The sequence below is a fragment of the Sphaeramia orbicularis genome, chromosome 3 (genome assembly GCF_902148855.1).
Source record: "Sphaeramia orbicularis chromosome 3, fSphaOr1.1, whole genome shotgun sequence".
Taxonomy (NCBI): domain Eukaryota; kingdom Metazoa; phylum Chordata; class Actinopteri; order Kurtiformes; family Apogonidae; genus Sphaeramia; species Sphaeramia orbicularis.
In genome coordinates, this window is record NC_043959.1 from 5,722,652 (window position 1) to 5,745,780 (window position 23,129).

The 23,129-nt window shown below is 40.5% G+C and overlaps 1 protein-coding gene across 1 annotated transcript in view; it reads right to left on the bottom strand.

The window, feature by feature from the left end:
• LOC115412256 (neuronal acetylcholine receptor subunit alpha-7-like) overlaps window positions 1–23,129 on the bottom strand; it is a 107,983-nt gene that overhangs the window by 56,057 nt on the left and 28,797 nt on the right. The window contains exon 4 of the mRNA XM_030124659.1: window positions 13,397–13,506. Coding sequence (XP_029980519.1) covers window positions 13,397–13,506 — 110 coding nt within the window. The remainder of the gene's footprint in view (window positions 1–13,396; window positions 13,507–23,129) is intronic.

Consider the following 23,129-nt stretch of genomic DNA (forward strand, 5'->3'; position numbering starts at 1 on the left):
TAATAAGTCAGTGTCACAACTCAAGTTAAACAAGGATGGACATTAAGTTTGAGGTACACTTAGTATGGAAGCGGCAGCAGAACACCCGGCTAACCACATCCAAATGAATTAATTAGCCGCGGCTAAGCTAGCGCACCGTCATCTCACCAATTCGAGTGATAACTTTGGTCATACCAGTCCGTTTAACGCAGCTTGGGTCTCAGTGGACGGCTCCTAAACACCACAATATTTACACTGAGTATTAACTCACTTGTGGTTATAAAAGAAGTGAAAAGTGTGTTCAAACCAACCTTCAGCATGCTTCTCTTGTGGCGTCTTCACTACACCTGAGCTAAACTACCACACGTATATGTGAGCCATGATTGGTTACGCCCCGTCACATAACTGAAGCGCGATTGGATATACCCTGTCTTGTGACCGCATGACGTCTTCCACGCCAACACCGATTGGCCACACCGACCCACATGACCGTCTTGCGAGTGATAATGGAAACACCGCAAGATTATAACCACACTCACCGGAGGAAGACATGAATTAAAGTGATATGTGCGCAGGTTTATCACGTGGGTTACATTAAGCATACATTTGAACACCACGTGGAAAACATTTGGCTGATGAGGTAGGCAAGGTGAGGGAGAGGACAGCATTTGGGTGTCACAGGTGAAACTGATGTGGCTGATGCGGTGTGACAAGGTGAGGGAGGAGACCAAGCAGCAAAGCAGGCTGAGACAATATTATGCCTCAGTTTGTCATTTGCACATGTGCATCCCAATTTACAGATCATAGTGGATCTACAAATACACAAAACATTTAGTAACAAGCATAATGTTGTTAAAATTGCACTTACTTCGAAGACATTTCAGGTTGTTCATACATGTTCAGGTTCACATTTTTTGTTAAAGGACAGTTTGCCCAACATCAATGGGAGGGTAAACAAATTCAGCCAGCTGCTGCAGCTGAACACATGGCTATCCAAGCTCTGTGAGTCCAGAGGAATACATTTTATTGATAACTTTACTCTGTTTTGGTAATGGGATGATCTGTTTAAGGGAAAGGGCCCGCACCTGGCCAGAGGTGGAGTGAGACGGTTGTTGGACAACCTCCTCCACGCTCTGAAGCATCAGAATGGACCTGGACAGGATCTCAAGGAGCCAACGAGAAAAAAGAGGAATGAGACAGGTACTTCTGCCTTGCCAGTCAAGGACCCAGCTAAGGATTCAGCTACAGCAGCTTGAGACCCCAGCTGCTGCATCCACAACTTCAGCTCCAGCAGCTTCTTCAGTTCCAGCATTTTTGTAGGAGCCCCTACCCCTGGGACCCACCTGCCACATCCACACCATCTGCAAAATCATCACTGTCCTTTTTGTCTCCTCCTTCACCAATGGGCTTACCTAATCACCTTGAAAACTTGGTGAAAACAGGAATAAAGATGGTTCCACTTACTCCACACATCACAAGATCACCATGGGTACTACAAAACTGTGCGCTTCTCCAGACGTTACCTTTGTTGCCCCCCAAGAACTCCACTTCACCTTCTGCACCCACCCAAACACCTCCCACTCAACCCAAATTCCTTGCAGTCAGATAAGAACTGGTCCCACTAAAACTAATCTGAAACTTGCTGTGCTCAATCTTTGCGATCTTTGCATAACAAATCATTTTTAATTAATTTTATTTCCTCATCTAATCTTGATTTAATGTTTTTAACTGTGACATTGGCTTGATAGCAAGATGGGTAAAGCGAGGAAAGGCAAGGCAAGTTTATTTGTGTAGCACATTTCAGCAACAAGGAAATTCAAGGTGCTTCACACAGGACATTGAAATAAAAGAAACAAAAAGAAACACATTTAAAACATTATAAAAGAAACATGTAAAAGGTGATTAAAACAGCAAGTAAGAAAACAACACATAAAATCAAAAAACATAAAATAAAAATAAAACACACACATATTAAAGTAAGAGTTGCAGTGCAGAGTTTCAAAGAGAATATAAAATTTAAAAAGTCAAAAGCCTTTTAGTCAAAGGCAGCAGTGAACAGGTGAGTCTTTAACCTTGACTTAAAAGAACTCAGACTCAGCAGACCTGATATTTTCTGGTAGTTTGTTCCAGATATACGGAGCATAGAAACTGAACGCTGATTCTCCATGTTTAGTTCTGACTTTTGGAACACAGAGCAGACCTGCACCAGATGACCTGAGTGGTCTGGATGGTTCATACTGGACTAGAAGGTTTCTGATGTATTTTGGGCCTAAACCATTCAGTGCTTTATATGCTAGTAAGAGAATTTTAAAGTCTATTCTCTGAGAGACATGGAGCCAGTGTAGAGACCTCAGAACTGGACTGATGTGGTCCACTCTCTTGGTCTGAGTGAGGACTCGAGCAGCAGCATTCTGGATCAGTTGCAGTTGTCGGATAGACTTTTTCGGCAGACCAGAGAAGATACTGTTACAGTAGTCAACTCAACTAAAGATAAATGCATGGACAAGTTTTCAAGGTCCTGCTGCGATGTCAGTCCTTTAATCCTAGAAATGTTCTTGAGGTGATAGTAAGCTGACTTTGTAATTGTTTGTATGTGGTTTTTAAAACTCAGGTCTGAATCCATGATAACACCCAAATTCCTAGCCTGGTGTGAGGTTTTTAACTGAAGTGACTGGAGCTGCATGCTGATTTTAAGACGGTCCTCCTTGGGTCCAAAAACGACTACCTCAGTTTTTCTCCTTTTAACTGAAGAAAATTATGGCCCATCCATTCAGATATTTGCTCCATGCATTTACCCAGTGCTTGTATGGGCTATGGTCACCTGGGGACATTGAAATGTAGAGCTGTGTGTCATCTGCATAGTTATGGTAATCTGTTTTGTTTTTTTTCTGTGATCTGAGCAAGTGGAAGCATGTAGATGTTGAACAGAAGGGGCCCCAGGATGGAGCCTTGGGGGACTCCACCTGTAATTTTGGTCTGCTCAGATTTAAAGTTACCTATTGACACAAAATAATCCCTGCCCTTTAAGTAGGATGCAAACCAATCAAGAACTGTGCCAGATAGTCCCACCCAATTTTCCAGTCGATCAAGTAATATATCATGGTCGACTGTGTCAGATTCAGCACTGAGGTCCAGTAACACTAAAACTGATGATCTGCCATGATCTGTGTTTAAATACTTTGAGCAGAGCTGTCTCAGTGCTGTGATGTGGTCTACAACCTGACTGAAAGACGTTAAAGCAGCTGTTGACTGTTAAGAAGTAATTTAGCTGTTGGGACACAGCCTTTTCAATGATTTTACCTAAAAAAGGAAGATTTGATATCGGCCTGTAGTTGTTCATTCAGCAGTTCTGATTGAAGTTCTGATTGAATCCACCCCCAACTAACTTTGCAACTATGTGTATCAGAAATACGAGAAAACAAACAAGGTGGAGATGTGTCTAAGGTACATTATTTAGAGATGATATAGTTACCCATAAGCTGTCAGTTGGGGTGTTTTTATCTTTTGATTCTAAAATGGAGCTAAATGTATCTCCTTCCATACTCTATGTAATCATATACCAGTCCCTCCCGGATTTTGCGGGCTTTTTAGCTTACCAGTGGACAGGCTGTAAGCTATTGTCGTCATGCATCATCCGGCGTTGTCATCTGTCGTCGTCATCGTCGTTTGTCATTGTCGTCTGTCATCGTCTGTCATCTGTTACAAAAATTTCAATCGTCTTCTTCTCCCAAACTACAATTCCCATTGACTTCAAACTTGGTATACAGCTTCCTTATGATGATGTCAACAAACGTTAGTGAAATTATTTGGATCCGGATCTGATTCTGGATTAGGTGGACTTTGAAAAATTTCCCCATTATAACAGATAGGAAGTGGATCGATGCAATAACTCAGTAAATATAAATGATATCAAGTTGAAATTTCTACAGTACAGCCATGATGGGGAGATGACCAAAACATAATGGCCACATGCTGATCAGGATCTTCTTCTGGATCCGGGAACTTACGGAAAATTTAACATGGGCTCTTATGGGGAAAACATTTCAATCGTCCTTTTTTTCCGAAACTACAGTTCTGATTGACTTCAAACTTGGTATACAGCTTCTTTATGATGATGTCAACACAAAGTATTGCAATTTTCTCAATCCGGATCTGATTCTGGATTTGGTGCGACTTTGAAAAATTTTCCCATTATAGCAGGTAGAAAGTGGATTGATACAATAAATCAGTAAGTATCAATGATATCAAGTTGGAATTTGAATTTTTTACAGATCTGATTGGAATATGACCAAAACATGGGCTATTTCTGTAATATAATAAATACACATAACTGGGTGATAACAAATGGCATCTGGATACATTTCCCAAAGCTTTTAATTTGGCTGGTAAGCTACATGGCCATTGGTCCTATTTTTATTTTTTATGGTTGTGGCCTAAAATGCCTGATTTTGCGGCAGTTTTTCCAAAAAATTGCAGTGAAAGTTGCGATGATTTGAGACTCCTTTTATTAAAGTCACAGGAACATGGGCATTTTCAAAATAGCTAGAAGAGTCTTTTTTTGAGTTTTTAGCCTTAAAAAGCACCAGGAAGCAATGACTTCAAACAAAACAAGCTTTTTTTTCATTCATTCATTTATTTGTTTTGAGCAGAAGAAAAAAATTAAACATTTTTTGTGTACAAGGAACTAATATCAGAGCAAATACATTAATAAAGATGATCAAGACAAAAAGCAATTGCCATGTACACTAGTATTAATAAAATACATTCAATATGTACTGCTCAAAAAGGAATGGGAAGAAGAAAATTTATTAAATCCGACCCTCATCTCACATTTATACAACATAACACTGGGGGGGGCTTATTTCAGGAAAATTTTCAGATTCAACTTTAGCCCTGATTTTCCGATGCAACAAGATGTTCTAAGCACTCCTGTGTAATTTTTTTTTTTTTTTTAATTTTCATCCAACCCCCCCTCCCAAGAATGACTTTTTCAACCTCGAAAACATGTTTTGTTTTTTTGTTTTTTGCAACTTTCAAACCTTCTTCACTTTTGATAAAATACAGTGTAACAATCTGCTCATGCTGGGCCCTTAAATGTTTTTTTGTGAGACATGTCATGTCTTAAGAGTGCCTTGCACTTCAAAAGGTGTAGTGTCAAGGTCAAATTATAAGTCAAAGGTCACCCAAATGGTCAAAAATGCATATTTCATGGAATTAAGCTGTTAATGTGGGTTCTTCAAAATGTTGGGCTCAGGTTCTATCCGCATAACACATCTACTGACCACAAACAACTTCCTTTCAATAAGATACATTAAACAGAACTATTTACTCAATGTATTATTCATATAGACATGTCAAAAATAACAAAGTGTAATTTCACATGACTTTGCAATTTACATGTATATGTTCCGTTTTGGGTGACACAGTGGTGCAGTGGATAACACTGGTGCCTCACAGACAGAAGGTCCTGGGTTTGATTCCAACACCAGTTCATGGGGGTGGGACCTTTCTGTGTGGAGTTTGCATGTTCTCCCCATGTCTGCGTGGGTTCTCTCTGGGTACTCTGGCTCCTCCCACCATCCAAACACATGCACTGATAGGTTAATTGGTTAATCTAAATCACCCATAGACGTGAATGTGACAGTGATTGTTTGTCTCTATATATTCAGCCCTCTGACGAACTGGCGAAATGTCCAGGATGAACCCCGCCTTCGCCTGTAAGTAGCTGGGATAGGCTCCAAGTGACCTAGTGAGGATAAAGCGGGTTCAGAAAATGAATGAAGTGTTAGTGATTCCTGCCTAAATGTGTGCTAGTGTTTCCCGCCACACTAATGGCGGCAAATTCAAATGGAATGTTAATGTTGCAATATTTTGTCTCTAATGTGGCTTTGAAAGGGCCAAAGGCCTTGGGGGATCCCACCAGGAAACCAGAGGGAAGAGAACTTAGGACATATTTGATAAATGCCGGAATGGTATGAATTTTTAAAAAAAAAAACTAGGCATTTTGGTGACCTTAAACCTACAACCTTAAACCTACAGCATGACCTTGACATTAGACTTTTCATTGTACAAAGTACTCTTACAATACAGTATGGCACTTATAAGATCATTAAATGGCCCATCATGAACATATTTATACATTGCACTGGACAAAAGAGTGGAGAACCTGTGAAAGTTGCAATTTTCAGAGTTAAAAAAGTAATTTTCAGGGTAGGGGGGGTTTTTGGATGAAAATTAAAAAAAAAAAATTACACAGGAGTGCTTAGAACATCTTGTTGCATTAGAAAATCAGGGCTAATGTGGTATTTGATATTAAGCCCCCCCCCCCCCAATAACACATGACTTTTGCTTCCTTAATGATATAGTAGCATATTTAGGATTAAGATAAGATGCATTACATGCACACACAGAGACTGACATGCACATAGAGACACACATGCACACACAGAGACACACATGCACATAGAGTGTGGTGGAAAATTTACTTCTATACTGTTGTCATGGCCTGGTACATCTTCTTTATTGCTGAGTCATTATTCATGTCATATGTCTCTATGTGTGATATTTACAACTGTGTAACATCCTGACCCAAGAAGGGAGTTCTTGCCTTGATTGGAAACCCAAACACCTAAATGTCTGAATGTGTAGATAGAGGATGGCACCTGCACTCCAGATAGGATCCAAGCAAAGTTAGGGTGAAGAGGTCATCATGACCTTTTCACAGAGCAGAGAAGGAGTAGTATGGAGTGGTACGATGTATGTAAGGGATGACATCATGGTTTGAGGGGGTTGGATTTGGTTCTATATAATCTTTAGTTTTCTCTTGTTTAATCAGACTCACTTACAGAGCTTCTCTGTGAATGGCTTCTCAAATAAATGATCATTTATTTTAACTCTAACTTTCTCTCCTCTTCTTTGAGTGGTCAGTTGAACATTTCTACAACAAGAGACACACATGCACACACAGAGACTGACATGCACACACAGAGACATGTGCACACATAGAGAGACACATGCACACACAGAGACACACATACACACACAGAGAGAGAAAGGCACACATTGGCAGCCAACCTTGGGTTGCTTTCTAACACATAAGAGTAAACATTAATATTAACACCGAGTTTAACGACTATTTTTCTTTGCAAGCTCGTATTTTAACTCCACACACAGACTTGTGCTCGCACTCCCTCACGCACACACACACACAATACACAGAAAGGAAAGCATGCCTCCACAACTCATTTATTCTTCGCCTATATTGCCTTAAAGAGTATATCTGCGCTAACCTTGATCCTTTCAGCTCCTGCTATTGTTCTGGATGCAACAGCCTCTGTCATTGGGACTTGTCTCATCTGCCCTCTTCCAGTTTCAGCCGTTCTCCTTGCATGTTTTGCGGTTGAAAAGTGTCTGTAGAGCGGCGACTTTCGTTCATGTTCCACCATAATATTGCAGGCAGTGCAGAACAGTATACTCCCACTTTTGTGAAACACATCTGGAGAGTGACTTGGACGAACTTTGGCAGTGATATTTGTCTGTAAATGTGAGTGTTTTGAATCGCACGTCTTCATCTTCTCAATTGTCACCAAGGAAGTAAATGTGATGACGTACATGTCATGTAGAGGGGGTGGGCGAAAAGGGGCTAAGGTGATCAGTCAAATTTGCGGAAAATTCACGGTGATTGGATGAAATTTCAGCGCCTCGCAGAATTCGCGGTGATTGGTTGAATTTGTGTTAATAGTTGCGATCGTAACATTGTGAATTCCTGGAGGGACTGATATATAGGCCTCCCCAACAGTGTCAAAGTTTTATTGATGATTTTACTGAGATGCTTTCAGTTGTGTGCACAGAGGTTTGACTGTATTATCATTACAGCAGATGTGAACGTACATGTGGATAATGTGTGTGACAGAAATGCTAAAGAACTCTGTGCTGTCCTTGAAACCTTTGGTTTAATTTGGCATGTGAGTGAGCCCACCCACAGCAGAGGGCACACTCTGGACCTGCTCATTACTATGGGGGTGAATATTTCAAATGTCAGTGTGGTTGATGTTGCTTTGATGTTGCTGATCATTTCTGTGTCTTCTTTGAAATGTCAGTAATTCCCAAATCAACGGCAGGACGTGCAGTTGTTCGGAGACACATTAATGACAGCACAGGCTCACTGTTTATGGAGATGATTAGGTTTAAAAACACCTCATATTCTAATGTTGACAGTCTGTTGAACTCATATTCTTCTTGTGTTCTAAGTGAAGCATGGGGTTCCTCAGGGTTCTGTTCTGGGTCCTCTGCTTTTCTCATTGTATCTTGCACCACTTGGTGTCACAACGGGGGGAAAAGAGAGGACTCAAATGCATGGTACTGATGGGAAAAAATAACAAGTTTATTTAACAAAAATGAAAACCAAACAACTGAAAACACAGAAAACCTAACACAAAAACTAAATCAGAGTCCCTAAAAACAAAACCACACAAAACCTGGGTTAGAGTCCGTAGAGGAGTTGAACAAGTGTCCGGGTTATGGAACGAAGTGAAGAAGAATAGAGAGAAGAGAAATGGACCAGCGCTGCATGGCTGCAAACCAAAGCCTTCAATAGGCTGGAGGTAATTGGCTGCAGCCACGCAGCGCCAGCAGGTGAGTCTGATGATGATGATTATGAGAAGGAGGAGCTGAGGGTCACACAGACCATGACCAAAAGGGAGGAGCTGAGAGTCACACAGGCACAGATCCATGACCAAGAGGGAGGAGCTGAGAGTCACACAGGCACAGATCCTGACACTTGGTAAATTATTACATTCCTTGGAAATTGATTTTCACTGTTATGCAGATGATTTGCAATTGTACATGCCTTTAACATGTGAAAATAGGCCTAACCTGTCAAAAATCGAGGGTTGTCTTTCAGCTGTTAGGGATTGGCTCTCTGAAAATTTCCTTTTCCTGAACTCTGCAAAGACTGAAATGATGATCATTGGACCACAGAAATTGCAAAATTTATTCAATAATGTTTCTTTGTCTCTTGATAACTGTGTTGTTCTTGGCAGAGACAAGATGAAAAACCTTGGTGTCATATTTGACCAGTCACTTGCTTTTGATAAGCATATCAAGGAGGTGACTTGAATATCATTTTTTCATCTTCGAAGGATTGCTAAGATCAGGCCAATCCTGAGTGACAAAGATGCTGAAGTCCTCATTCACGCTTTCGTAACATCTCGTTTGGACTATTGTAATGCTCTTCTTTCAGGATTACCTAAAAAAAGTTTCCAAGTCCTGCAGATGGTGCAAAATGCTGCAGCTCGGGTTCTGACTGGAGCTGGGAAATATGATCATATTACCCCAGTGTTGGCCTATCTTCACTGGCCTCCATGTCAGGTTCGTGCTGATTTTAAGGTGCTTTTATTGACTTATAAAAGTTTAAATGGAGCAGCACCTTCTTACTTGACGGAGCTGGTTAGACTGTATGCACCTTCTTGTGCCCTTCGCTCACAATGATCTGGACTCCTGACTGTGCCTAAAGTCAGGAAAAAGACTGTCGGTGAGCGAGCCTTTTCTTTCCGTGCGCCAACACTTTGGAACAGTCTTCCTCTGGACATAAGGCATGCATGCTCTGTGGATGTTTTTAAAGCAAAGCTCAAGACCCACTTGTTTACTCTGTGTTATATGTCTTGATGTGCTTTTACTGTTAATGTTTTTAGCTTTTATGTTTTATTGTGATTGATTTTATATCTATACAGCACTTTGATTGAAAGCGCTTTACAAATAAATAATAATAATAATAGTAATTATTATTATTATTACTAAGTGTTCTGGACACTATTGCTCCTGTTTAGGGTTAAAATGGTTAGAAATAGGTAAATATTACCGGTAGTATCGGTCAATCTACGTTCCTACCCTCACCTATGGTCATGAGCTTTGGGTCATGACCAAGATCCCGGATACAAGTGGCCGAAATGAGCTTCCTCCGTAGGGTGGCTGGGTGCACCCTTAGGGATAGGGTGAGGAGCTCAGTCACCAAGGAGGAGCTCGAAGTAAAGCTGCTGCTCCTCCACATCGAGAGGGACCACCTGAGGTGGCTTGGGCATCTGTTTCAGATGCCTCCTGTGGACGCCTCCCTGGGAGGTGTTCTGGGCATGTCCCACCGGGAGGAGACCTTGGGTAAGACCTAGGACATGCTGGAGAGACTATGTCTCTCGGCTGGCCTGGAAACGCCTCAGGGTCCCCCCAGAAGAGCTGGAGGAGGTGTCTGGGGAGAGGGAAGTCTGGGCATCCCTGCTTAGACTGTTACCCCCGTGACCCAGCCCCGGATGAAGCGGCAGATAATGGATGGATGGATGAATGAATGGATGGATGGATGGATGGTTAGAAATAGGCAGAAGGCACCATGGAGAAATAATGACTCGGTCAGGGCACAAACGAAGCCGGAGGACTGAGGGCCGAATGGAAATGGCGCAAATCTAAGCTTCAGATTCATTATGAGATTTATAAAAAAACAGTTGTGTGTGTTCAACCAGGTTTTGCATAGAACAAGGGAGAGGTATTTTTTCAGAAATGACAGCAAAGTGCAGTAACAACTCTCATGTCCTGTTTGCAACAGTTCATAGGTTAACAAACCCTCCAGCTCCATTGCCTTCAGAACTAGTTTCCAAATTAAAGTTCAATGAGTTTGCAATTTTCTTTAATGACAAGGTCCAGGGCATTAATTAATCCCACAACACAGTTAACACTGCAGCCTTCCAGACACCTAGAGCTGACACACTTCACACCATTCCAGTTTGATTTCAGCCATATGTTGCCCACTAGATTTCTAAAATCTGTGCTGAGCAGTTTGTTACTCCAGCTCACTCATTTAGTTAACATTTCACTACAATCTGGAACATTTCCCATGGCTTTGAAAACTGCTGTCATTAGGCCTCTCCTAAAGAAGGGTAGTCTTGATGCCACAGTACTGAACAGCTACCGGCCCATATTAAATCTTCCATTTTTAGGTAAAGTCCTTGAGAAAGTTGTTTACCAGCAGCTCACTGACTTTCTTTTACTGAACAACTGCTTTGATGATTTCCAATCAGGTTTCAGGCCCCATCACAGCACTGAGACTGCTCTGATCAGGGTGACAAATGACATTTGTCTGAACACTGACGAAGATAAAGTAACAGTCTGAGTCCTGCTGGATCTGAGGGCTGCATTTGACACAGTCGAACATGTGATCTTGTCACAGAGGTTAGAGGACTGGGTAGGCATCTCTGGTCCTGCCCTGAAATGGTTCAAGTCCTACCTTGAGGACAGGAAGTATTTTATTTTATTTTGTAAGAACAAACGTTAAATATCACAGTGTTTCAGTTATTGGTGTCAAGCTATGGAATGAACTGAAGGACGAAGTGAAATTGTGTAGCTCACTGTTGAGTTTCAAAAAGAATTTAATTTGTCAAATTATGAAGGGCTATGAAAGTAATATGATTACAAAATAACTTATTACACTGAATGTAGTATAATTTAAGTTTAAGTATTTATCTGCTGCAACTTAAGGTGTGGACTTGGACTAAGGATGTGAATAGGAGAAGCAGAAATAAGCCTCCGGCTCCAGCTTCTTCCTTTTTCAGTTACAAAATGTGTTAATTTTATGTTTGTTATTTTAATATGTAGGTGTTTTGTTTTGTTGTTTTTTTAATATGTATGTGTTTTGTATTTTGTATTTAACTGAAATAAACATTCATTCATTCATTCATTCATTCATTCATTCATTTTGTTCAAATCGGAAACTGTGTGTCAAACCAAATGGAAGTGACCTGTTGGGTCCCCCAGGGGTCCATCCTGGGACCCCTCTTGTTAAATCTTTACATGTTGCCCCTGGGGCAGCTAATACACAGTAATAGTGTCCTACCATAACTATGCAGATGACACTCAGATTTACATCTCAATGACAGCAGGTGAACATGGGCCTGTGGACTCACTCTGTCACTGCCCCCCAACTGATCACTGTGTGGATGCAAAACAACCTTCTCCAACTAAACTCAGACAAGACTGAAGTCATTGTCTTTGGGCCACAAAAACCCAGAAAAAGTGTCATCAGTCATCTGGAGTCTCTTACTCTAAAAGCTAAAAATCAGGTTAGAAATCTAGGGGTAATAATGGACTCCGACCTAAACTTTAACAGCCACATTAACTCAATAACATCATCAGCTTTTTACCATCTCAAAAACATTGCCAGAATCAAAGGTTTACTGTCTAAACCAGACCTAGACATGCATTTATCTCTTGCAGGTTAGACTACTGTAACGGCCTTCTCACTGGACTCTCAAAACGAGCTGTAAGACAGCTGCAGTACATCCAGAACGCTGCTGCTCGGGTCCTGACTAGAACCAGGAAGTACGACCATATTAGTCCTGTGCTCAGGTCTCTGCACTGGGTTCCTGTGGCTCAGAGAATAGACTTTAAAACAGCTCTGCTGGTCTATAAGTCTCTCCATGGTCTAGCACCAAAGTACATCTCTAACATGTTGGTCCCATATGAACCCTCTCAGACCGAGAACCTCAGGGACAGGTCTTTTGCTGGTGTCCAGAGTCAGGACTAAACACAGTGAAGCTGCGTTTCAGTTCCATGCAGCTAAACTCTGGAACAGTCTTCCTGATGATGTGAGACAGGCCTCTACTCTGACTATGTTTAAGTCCAGGCTGAAAACAGCTCTGTTCAGCTGTGCATAGAACAACTGAAAGGGTTCCATCTGTACTCTTCTCTTTTACTTTATTTTAATTGATTATAATTTATATTTTATTGATTATGTTTTAATTGTAATTGTGTGTTTTTAACCTGTCTCTTTTCCATTTTTGTAAAACACTGTGAATTGCCCTGTGTATGAATTGTGCTATACAAATAAATATGCCTTGCCTTGCCTTGTAAATGTAAACATTTTTATGTCATTTTACTTTTTTACACTAAAACAAAGAGAAAAATTTGGAGTTGTCATTATATGTTATTACCATATTATTTTAGTGGTTTGACTCACTTGAAAATATGTATTTCATTTGGTTTAGTTGGTTTACTTTAATCTAGTCTTGACTGAGAAATTAACTGGTGATGACTGTAATATCATACAGGCATCACATCCCTTTTGGTTTGTTTGGATGAGAAAAGAAGTGCAAATAATAATATAATAAATGGTGATAAATTACTTGAAAAGACAAAGACAAATTATCTGGAAGTTGTGACAAAAGTAGTTGTGGGTCTCTAATGATTGTCATATTTATTAAAAGAAGATGATTCCTCTTTTTCAGACAGTATTTATATGTTATTTTATCTTTAACTTGTAGAACAGAAATTCATACATACATTATCATCTCTAGATCCCCCCATTATATTGTGCAGAGGAAAGTGACTGCATGGATATCTAATTACAATTCAGCAAATCTGTTCTCACAGTGCCTACCTGTTGTAGAGGAGGATGTCTGGTTTCCAAATTAGGTGGTCAGGGAATCTCACATTGGACACCCCTGAATAGTCATCTTGATTCCACTGGAGGCTGTAATCATTCCAGCTCTGTGTAATGAAGAAGCAAAAATGAATATTCCATTTCCACATGTATTTTGTCCTTATAGCCTGCCACCATTTCCTGTTTGACAGATCATGCAGGGAGTATTTCCATACTGGCAGCAAGAAGTTAATATAACATCTAAAATAGATGTAGATGGTGGCTGAAGTGGAAAATATTATGCAATGACGTGTAGCAAGAATTGGGTGCAATCTTAAGGATGGTATCTGCGGTGTGTGTGGAGACATTTTAGAACAATGAGTACACGCACAGTCACACTAACATTCCACTAATATTGTAAACATGACAGTATTCTGCATTTGACAGGTTTCATGTTTGGATATTCTGAATCCAGATTCCAGAGTGTTAGAGTCATAGTTTGAGAACCTATATTGTTGAATTCTTTAAGTAATACTTTTTTTTTTTTTTTAAGAATTTGTTTTGGAAACCTGACTTATCTATTATCCCAAAAATTATTTATGGGTAACGTTAAACCTTTGGATTAATGGTCATCAGTAAACAGATGGTCTTCAGACATGTTGTATTTACTGTTTTTGTAGAGAAAAAGACAGAAAACTAAACTATGAAATAATGAGTATTTTGTGACAAAAGTTTTTAATGTGAGGCATAATGACAATGGCTCAAAAGGGTCAAAAAGACTCTGCTTGCAATCAGCTGGATTTGAGTAAAAAATGCTCACTGGTGGAGATGGATACTCTGAAAAAAAGTGTCTATTTATTCATGGAAGGAGAAACTCACCTACAAAAAAAAAATTCTGAAAAAATAGCAGGGTTGACAGGGTTTTGGATATGAACAAAATTGTGAAAAAAATCACTTTGAAGAACGTGTTCGAAGGAATGAAAGAGGAAGGCTGGGTTCACACAGTAAAACATCAAAAATGCAAAACACTACATTTGAAAACTGGGGAAAAAACAGTATTTTATATGTATGGCTCCATGTAAACACAAATAATCATTTTGATAAGCCATGGGAATGGCTACAGCTGAAACTATTAATTGATTATTTGCCAACTATTAAATTAATCTGCAACGATTCAGACAAATAATAATCTGTTTGATTTTTTTTTTTTAAAGAAAAAAATCAAAAGTTTCTGATTTAAATGTAAATATTTTCAATTTCTTTCCCCCAGCAGCACTAAACTGAATAGCTTTTGTGGGGATGAATTTGAAAATAATAACGGGATTCGGGATACAATTTTTACCATTTTCTAGAGCACACAATTACTTAACTAATCACAAACAAAAAAATCCGCAATAAAAACAAGCAACTATTTGTTAAGATGGAGAAGTGGGAAACACTTAATATTTTCTTCATGTAAAGGCAGCCATTGTTTAAGCAATGCAGCACATAATTTACATAAATGCAGTGTCAAACATAATTGACACTGCATTTTGAAGCAAATAAGATTATTTTATAATTAACACATAAAATTGATCTGAGATGGGCAGTGATACATGTTATTTCAATCCTAGTTGAAATAACATGAGAATCCATGTATCATTCATTCTTTTCATATTCAATTGAGAATCAGCAATCGGAAAATGAAAAAATGACTGTCATTCATGTACAAATCAAAAACAAAAAAAAAAACAAGTTGTTTTTCATTATTTCAAGTGAATGCACAAATTAAAAATTGGAAATAAGCAAATGGACTAAATGTCGGGTTTCATGTTGACATGTTTGATATCCGATTTGGTATGACCCAGAAGTTACTGACTTCTTCGTGTGTTGAGCTGGACAATCGTGGGTTTGCTAGTATTCTGCAGTCATGGAGAATTTCAAGTGTGTTTTTCCACCATAAAGAACCTGGTGCTAGGTTGGTGCCGGTGCTAGGACCAGCCTGGGGCATGCTTCTTGGTCAAATAGTGAATGCAGCCGTTTGCGTGCCCTTCAGCACAAATAGTGAGCAAACAATGGGTAGGCGAACGCAGAGGCTTAACAAACGCAAAATCCGTTTCTGCACTCGCTGTGTTCGCTAAGCCATCGTTCGCTTACTATTTGCATTGAAGGGTGCGCTAAACAGGTACGTTCACTATTTAACCCAGAATGAACGCCTCCGCTCCCGTTGTTTCCAGTCATCTGACAGCATTATGGTTAGAATGAAGAATTATTATAGGACATCTGTGAGCCTGAATCTGTGACCTCCTCCCTTGCCCTCACCTGTCTGGATGGACCTCCTCACCCTCATCTGACTATAGATGGACCCCCTCAGCTGTCTGCATGTACCCTCCCCCAACACACACACACACACACACACTGAACTGAACTGAATTATTTACACATGTATATCGTGCGTCCGGCTGGATGTCTAAGGATGACCCCAGTTATTCTGCACTGGTGACTTTATTAACAGAACTCTAAATGTCACTGTTGGTCGTAACCACACCAAACAACAGGACAAACAGATTATATAGAAAAACTGAACTCTGTTCCGTTCCTCTCCACATGCTCATATCTCATTACACGCGTGCACAGACACACACACCCCAGCTGGTGTGTGTGGCACCAGTTCACTGGCTCTGCCCCCATATGGTTCTCATTCATTCATTCATTCATCTCTCAAAGCCACACACACTTTGTCCTGAACTCTATATTTATCCACAAATCGGTAGAGGATAAAATTCAGTGAGCAGATCAGTCCTCACTCGGTAAATTCGTTTTTATCGGTGCAAAATGTCCATGGGAAAAATCTGACATTAAATATATTGTCAGACTTGTGTTAAAAATCTTCTTTTTCAAATGTAAATAATATTTCAAAGAAAATACTTGACAGAAGTGAAATGAAATGAAGGTACAAGAATACATCCACCTTCTAATGCGGACCTGTGAGGTCCATGTTAAAATCAGCCCTGTAGCGAGGAACTGGGCAAGCGCACACTTTTAACCAACTAGCCCAGAAACGGGATAATGCATTTTGCGTTGGGGTTAGCGAACTAACACACAAACACATTTTTCGTTGCGTTAGTTGTTAACAAACAAAGAGTGAGCCCAGAAATGGGATAGCACAAAATGCGTTAAATAGACACATTTTGCGTTGCACTGGGCTTAACGATTTAACGAACTAGTGCATAAACGAGCCCTAGGTGGCTCCAAAGAACCGGTTTGCTTTTCCATAGGCCAAGAGCCAAACGGAGCCAAGTCAGAGTCACGTCATTACACCATCATAAAACGTGATCACGTGACTGGTCTGGTGCGGGAGACGCTTATTCAGAAGCAAGAGCTGCTCTTGTGTTTACAAGTCTAGCAATCCAGAGGCGAAAAACAAATATTCTCTCTGCGGTGTTTGTGATCAACATAAATGTGGGTTTCTATATTACATACATACAAACATAATGCATAGATAGTCTGTAAACAGACAATTAGTGAGGTCAGCTGAACAGTATTATTACCCAGGTTTATGAGGCATAGGAAAACAGACAAAATGAACTTTATGCATTTCAAATAGGTTTATTCACACTGAAGGGAAAAAAAATCAATGGGCTCAAATAAAAAAAATGCTTAAAAAACTTTACAAAGGTGAAGAAAAATCTAGGTGCTGTTGCGGTGAATCTGCCTCCTTGTCCATGGACAACAGCTGTAAAGAACAAAACAAAGAAACTGTACATTAATTGAACATGTTCTCCCCAATGTGGACAGTAACCCTTTCTACTGGAACACAGTTCAGTTAACTAGTCGGTTCAGTTCTGACTTTTACGAACCAACCGAGGAAACAGCATTACGGGGACAACACAGAAAAGTTATTGTTAGCCTGTTGTTAGCATACCAGTAGCTAGCATTTTAACATCCGTAACATTTGCAGCTTGCTTTAATCTGTTAAGTTGACTTTTTGTGATATTAACCTTGTGTTTGAGAAACAAAACTTACCAGTTTTGTTTCCCTCTGTTTGAACTACTGTGATGTAGGCTGGCCGTTTAGCGGTTGGAGGTCAGTGAAATGAGGAAGGAGATGAGGCAGAGGCAGGAGATAGCGTGGTCCACAATTTTTTAAAAAATATTTTCAACAATCCTTTTTCCAACAAAGTGCAAGTGCTGAAAAGTGCAAAGGCTAAAAAAGTGCAAATGCCAAAAAAAAGTGCAAGTGCATATGGAGGTTGGAGCTAGTGTTGTTCCATCCGACACTGAAGCCCCGAAGTCCGTGTCGAGCAAAAGGGGTGTGCCCAGATGAAGCCTGCCTCGAGGCCTGTACTGTGAGTGACAGTCTCACATGACAAAAGGCAAACGAAGCCCTGTTTTCTGAAATCACGTGATTGCCTCGTTATGTGATGCGATTTGTTTAAAAAGCTGCGGGAAATACAGGAAATGTTCTGCGTGATTCGAGGTGACTCTGAAGATCGTGACGTGTCAAACAGAACAGACTGGACAAGAGCGGAATTATGGAACCACCAAAAAGAAGAAGAACATCTACCGTTTGGGAGCATTTTGACCTGATTTCTCCCAAGAAGGTAAAATATGATGTACAACTGCTGAGATCGATCACATAGAAGATAGATAAAATAGATGAGGTACATAAAACAGATAAAATCAATAATACAGATTAAATATATGACTTATGTGTTACATGTTGATACAATGATAATGTTACCAAGAAACACATATGCACGAATATAATGTTGTTTAAGGTGAAGTGTCGGCTGTGCATGAGAGAACTGTCATACAGCAACAATACCACCTGTATGCTGAGGCATTACCGTGCATTTCATGAGAATGAACAGCCACAAACCAGGCCATGTAATATACCCATCTTCTCTTTAAATGCAATATTCTTGAAATACAACAGCCTGTACTACGCTGACATAATTTTGGTTCTGTGCAGGTACCAGGAAACATGATGTGGATGAAGCCCTGGTTAATATGATTGTAAAAGACTCACAGCCATTCTCATTGGTAGAGGACGAGGGATTCAGGAACCTCATCAGTGTCCTTGATCCACCTTACACTCTCCCATAAAGACAGGTATGAGTTGCATAACGATGATGCTGGTGAAATTACTATTAAAAAGATTTCAGCAATAATAGTATATCTATTATGCACCTTTGTTTTCTTTTACAGGCTTTAAAGGCTATGGTGGAGAAAAAATTTACAGAGGCCAAAGCAAAGGAAAAGGAGGAAGTCCAGAAGGCCACAGCTGTAAGTCTGACCACAGACATGTGGACTTCCAATAACATGGAGGCATATCTGTGTGTAACCTGCCACTACATAACAGAAGAAGATGCCCTTAACACAGTTATGCTAAATGTTGAACATTTTCCATCAAGTCACACAGCTGACAATTTAGCCCTGGCACAGGCTAAAATCCTGGATGAGTGGGGGATCAAGGGTAAGGTGAGCTGCTTGGTCACAGATGCTGCAGCCAACATGAAAGCCTGTGCAAGGATCCTGCAGGTAAGGCACAGCATCTGTGTTGCCCATGCATTTAATTTAATAGTGCGCAAGTCATTTGACGGGGTCCCCATGCTGGCAGGCCTGCGTGACAAATCAAAAAAGATTGTCACCTACTTTCGAACCAGCACTACAGCTAAAGAACGTTTAAACCAAATGCAGGACTCAATGGGCAGGCCAAAATACAAAATGATAATAGAGGTAGAAACCAGGTGGAATAGTACCTTATTAATGCCACAGCGTCTCTTAGAACAGCGTGAAGCTGTAAGTGCTGCCCTGGCTTCACTTCACACTGACCTTCTGCCACTCACTTCATGTGAAAATGAGATGATTGAGGACATAACAAAGGTGTTAGGCCCTTTTCAGCAGGCCACAGTGGAATTGTCTGAGGAAAAACATGTGTCAGGGTCAAAGGTGATACCTCTTGTGAAGATGCTCCACCACGCAGTAGTATGTGAAACTTCAAATTTAAAAACTGACCCTGCAAAAGTCTTAGCTGACAACCTCATCCGTCGCCTCAGAGAACATATGGCAAGTTTGGAGTCTGTCAGTGTCACAACACTGGCAACATTGCTGGACCCCAGGTTTAAAGACCTGGGGTTTCACAGCCCTCTGAAGGCAAATGAGATGGTTAAATGCCTGAAAATGGAATGTGTGCGTGAAATGCGAGTCATTGCTCCTCAGACACCTCCAACTTCCATCTCTGATGCTGCTGAACCAGTGGCTTCAACATCCAGCTCAGGTACAGGAAGTGTTCATATGATGATATGTATATAAATGTGTGTTGACGTACTGATGTGTACTCTTTTTGTAGGTGGTAGTAACCTGTGGCACCTGCTGGACACCACAGTAACTCAAAGGCGTGGGGCGTCCAGTACAGAGGCTGAGGCTATTGTGGAAGTGCAGCGGTATCTGGCTGAACAAAACCTTCCAAGACAACATGATCCACTACAATATTGGCATCATCACAAAAATCTATATCCACATCTGTTTAAATTGGCTCTTCAGTTTTTGTGTATTCCTACATCTTCAGTCCCCCACGAACGAATATTTTCAAAGGCGGGGGAAGTGGTATCAAAAAGAAGAAATCGCCTGAGCCCCAACACTGTAAAAATTTTTTTATACCTGAATAAAAATCAATAAAACACCTCCCCATCCCTGACCCAACTTCCCCGATGTCAATAATAACCCAGTCACACAAGCACTTCATGTAACTATTTAATCATAAAAACAGCCACACACTAAATTGATTTATTAATACATCACAATTGACAAATTGACATTTTGATATACCATCAAAGTTATTTTGTCAGTATACCATGATCAGGATAGATTACGTTTTTCACTTAGCTTTACAATAACTCAAATGATAATTTTGACATAATACTGGAACAATTACACTAATAGATCTACTGCCCTACATGCAACACACCAGCAGATGTCAGTATTCTTAAATGAGCTGTTAAACGGGGCTTTGTTTGATCAGGCTTTTGGTGAAGCGTTTGGCCAGAAAGACTCGACACATTCACGGGGCCTCATTTCACCATCACTAGTTGGAGCAGCAGTGTCTTCTCCAGCAGCCAAACCACAACTGATGAAAATGGGCGCCTTTTATACTGTTCAACTAACTGGCTAAAACCACTACAACTCCCTAGAGGACTTACAAATCTACATAAATTGCTAAAACTAATCTAAAACCTCCATAACTAAAACCCACAACCATAACCTATCTAAAACCCAAGCTATATATCTAAAAACTCTAACTCTAAACACCAAAGATGAATAAAAACCCATAAACCAATAAAATACACCTCCTGGCTCCCCCACATGTTTCCCTGCCTTGGTCCAGGCCAGAGCCTTCTTAAGGCTGTTGTTCATGCAGGGACTCTTTTCGTTGATGGACCTGGACACAAGGACAGGGTAAGTACAAACACCATTCACTAAACACTTTAAAATCCACTCACACAGACACTAAACAAAACTAAACTTAAATATTGCACATTTACATTGCACTGCTTCTGTTTGTGACCTGATTTGTGTCTCCCTTTTCTCCAGGGCCAAGCGATCATCAATCAATTGTCAAATATTGTTCAGTTTTGTGTTTGCTTAGGGGGAATCCTTTCTAGTAAAGTGTCTGTCCAGATGTTTAGCTCTTGTGTAAGCTTCTTGTAATCATTCTTGTAGCCCTAGCCTGAAACCGTGCAAACATCTCCCCTGATATACTCACAAAATCCACATCTTGGTCGCAGATTCTCCGCACCCTCTGAAACTGGCCATAAAGGATATTTTCTTTAAGCCATTTGGGATGAAAGCTGTGGGTTTCTGGAAAATGGATGTGTGCAACATCCCTAAATTGTCTTATAAATAGCGAGGTCCAGGAAATTGATGCTATCTTTACTCCTTGGATTTTTCTTCCAGTGTGATAAATACTTTTTGAATCCCTTTTTCCAAAGAGCACCTCGAACAAACTCTTTTTTGGTCCGAGAAGCATTCCTTCCCAAACATTTTTTGAACTGCCTCTAGCAACAGGGATTTGCTTTCAAGGAATAGCTCCACAGTAACCCTCCTGTGTTGGACTTTTTGTGATACCAGATGGAAAACACGTTCTCTTACACACTTGAAGAGGGACAGAAAATTACCACAACTACATCATTGATGGATGGTCTACCAGGGGGTGATTTGCCTAGTGTTGACCTCAACAAGACCTTTAAGGACCTCAGATTGAAAAAACTTGAAAAAGACGCAAGACTCCACCTGAACTCAGTCACTTTATCTGACTATTGGAGAAAAGGACTCATCCCCAGAGGCCTTAGGATTAAGAAATTCCCAGCTCAGGTCAACACTAGGTACTCAAACTCAAAGGTATTGTCAAAGGTATAACCAGACTCTCTTGTTGGTGAACGGTGGCATGTGCGCACACTCTCCCGACTCTTGGTGTTTAAGTCTGAGCCACTATGTTGTTTGTGCCGGTAAAGTATTGAGTCCAGCTGCTGGTACACCTAATCAGTGTTCTGCCAACAGTGTTAGCTGTTTTCGCTTTTCAGATTTTCTCCGGTGAAAGCTGCGGTTGCACCCTTCTTCCAGTTTGTAGTTTGGTTACTAATACACTGAGATAGTCGGTGTGTTCTGCTAATGGTGTTAGCCATTTTTGCTTTTCATATTGTTTCTGATGAGGGCTGCAGTCGTACCCCTCTTTGGGTTTTGAGTTTGGTTACTATTACACTAGGATAATCAGTGTGTTCTGTTAATGGTGTTAACTGTTTTTGCTTTTCATATTTTCTCTGGTGGAAGCTGCAGTTGCACCTTTCTTCCAGTTTTGAGTTTGGTTACTATCACACCGAGATAGTCGATGTGTTCTGGAAACGTTGTTAACCATTTTCGCTTTTCATATTTTTGCCGATAGGGGCTGCAGTGGCACCCCTCTACCAGTTTTGAATTTGGTTACTTTTACTCCATGATAGTCGGTGTTTTTTTGTGGTTACTTAGCTAACACTGTTTACTTTAATCAGTTCGCTTTTTTTTTTTTTTTTTTCCAGAGAAATTGGTATAAGAGAGCATCTATGCCCTCTCCCAGGTTTTGATTTACTTGAACAAGATACTCGAAATAGGACCTCTGTTTAGTGACTTTTTTGACTTGACAAGTGAACGCTGCATTCGTGCCTCCTCTCCCAGGTATTTCTTGTGCTGTTGTACTTTCATGTTGTGGTTGCTAACAGTTAGCATTGTTGATTTGTTTAGCCTTGATTGGTGAAGGCAGTGTTTGTGCTATTTTTGGCCTCACGTTACTGGTTTTAAGTCTATATCAGTAACTGAGTATCCTACTGATAGTTTTTTCATGTGTTTGGGCCCTGGATGGTGAAAGCAGTGTTCACACACCTGCTCCCAATCTTGGTCTTACACTACAAGTATTATGTCCATATACTTCACATGTTCTACTGACAGTGTCTGTTAGCTTTCATGTGTTTGGGTTCTAGTTGATGAAGGCAGCATTCGCACACCCGCTCCCAGGTTTGGTCTTGGACTTACCACTGGACCGCTGCTGCTTTCTAGCTAGCAGTGTACTATCAGTGGTTCCAGTTTGTCATGAGTGATATGGATGGTTCCTACTGTTGTGTGGATTGTGGGGCTATGCTTCAAGCAGATGATGGGCACGACCTGTGACCTGCCTGCTTCGGCCATGACCACCTGAGGGAGGTGCTGTTGGACAACCCATGCCTGAACTGTAGTTACAT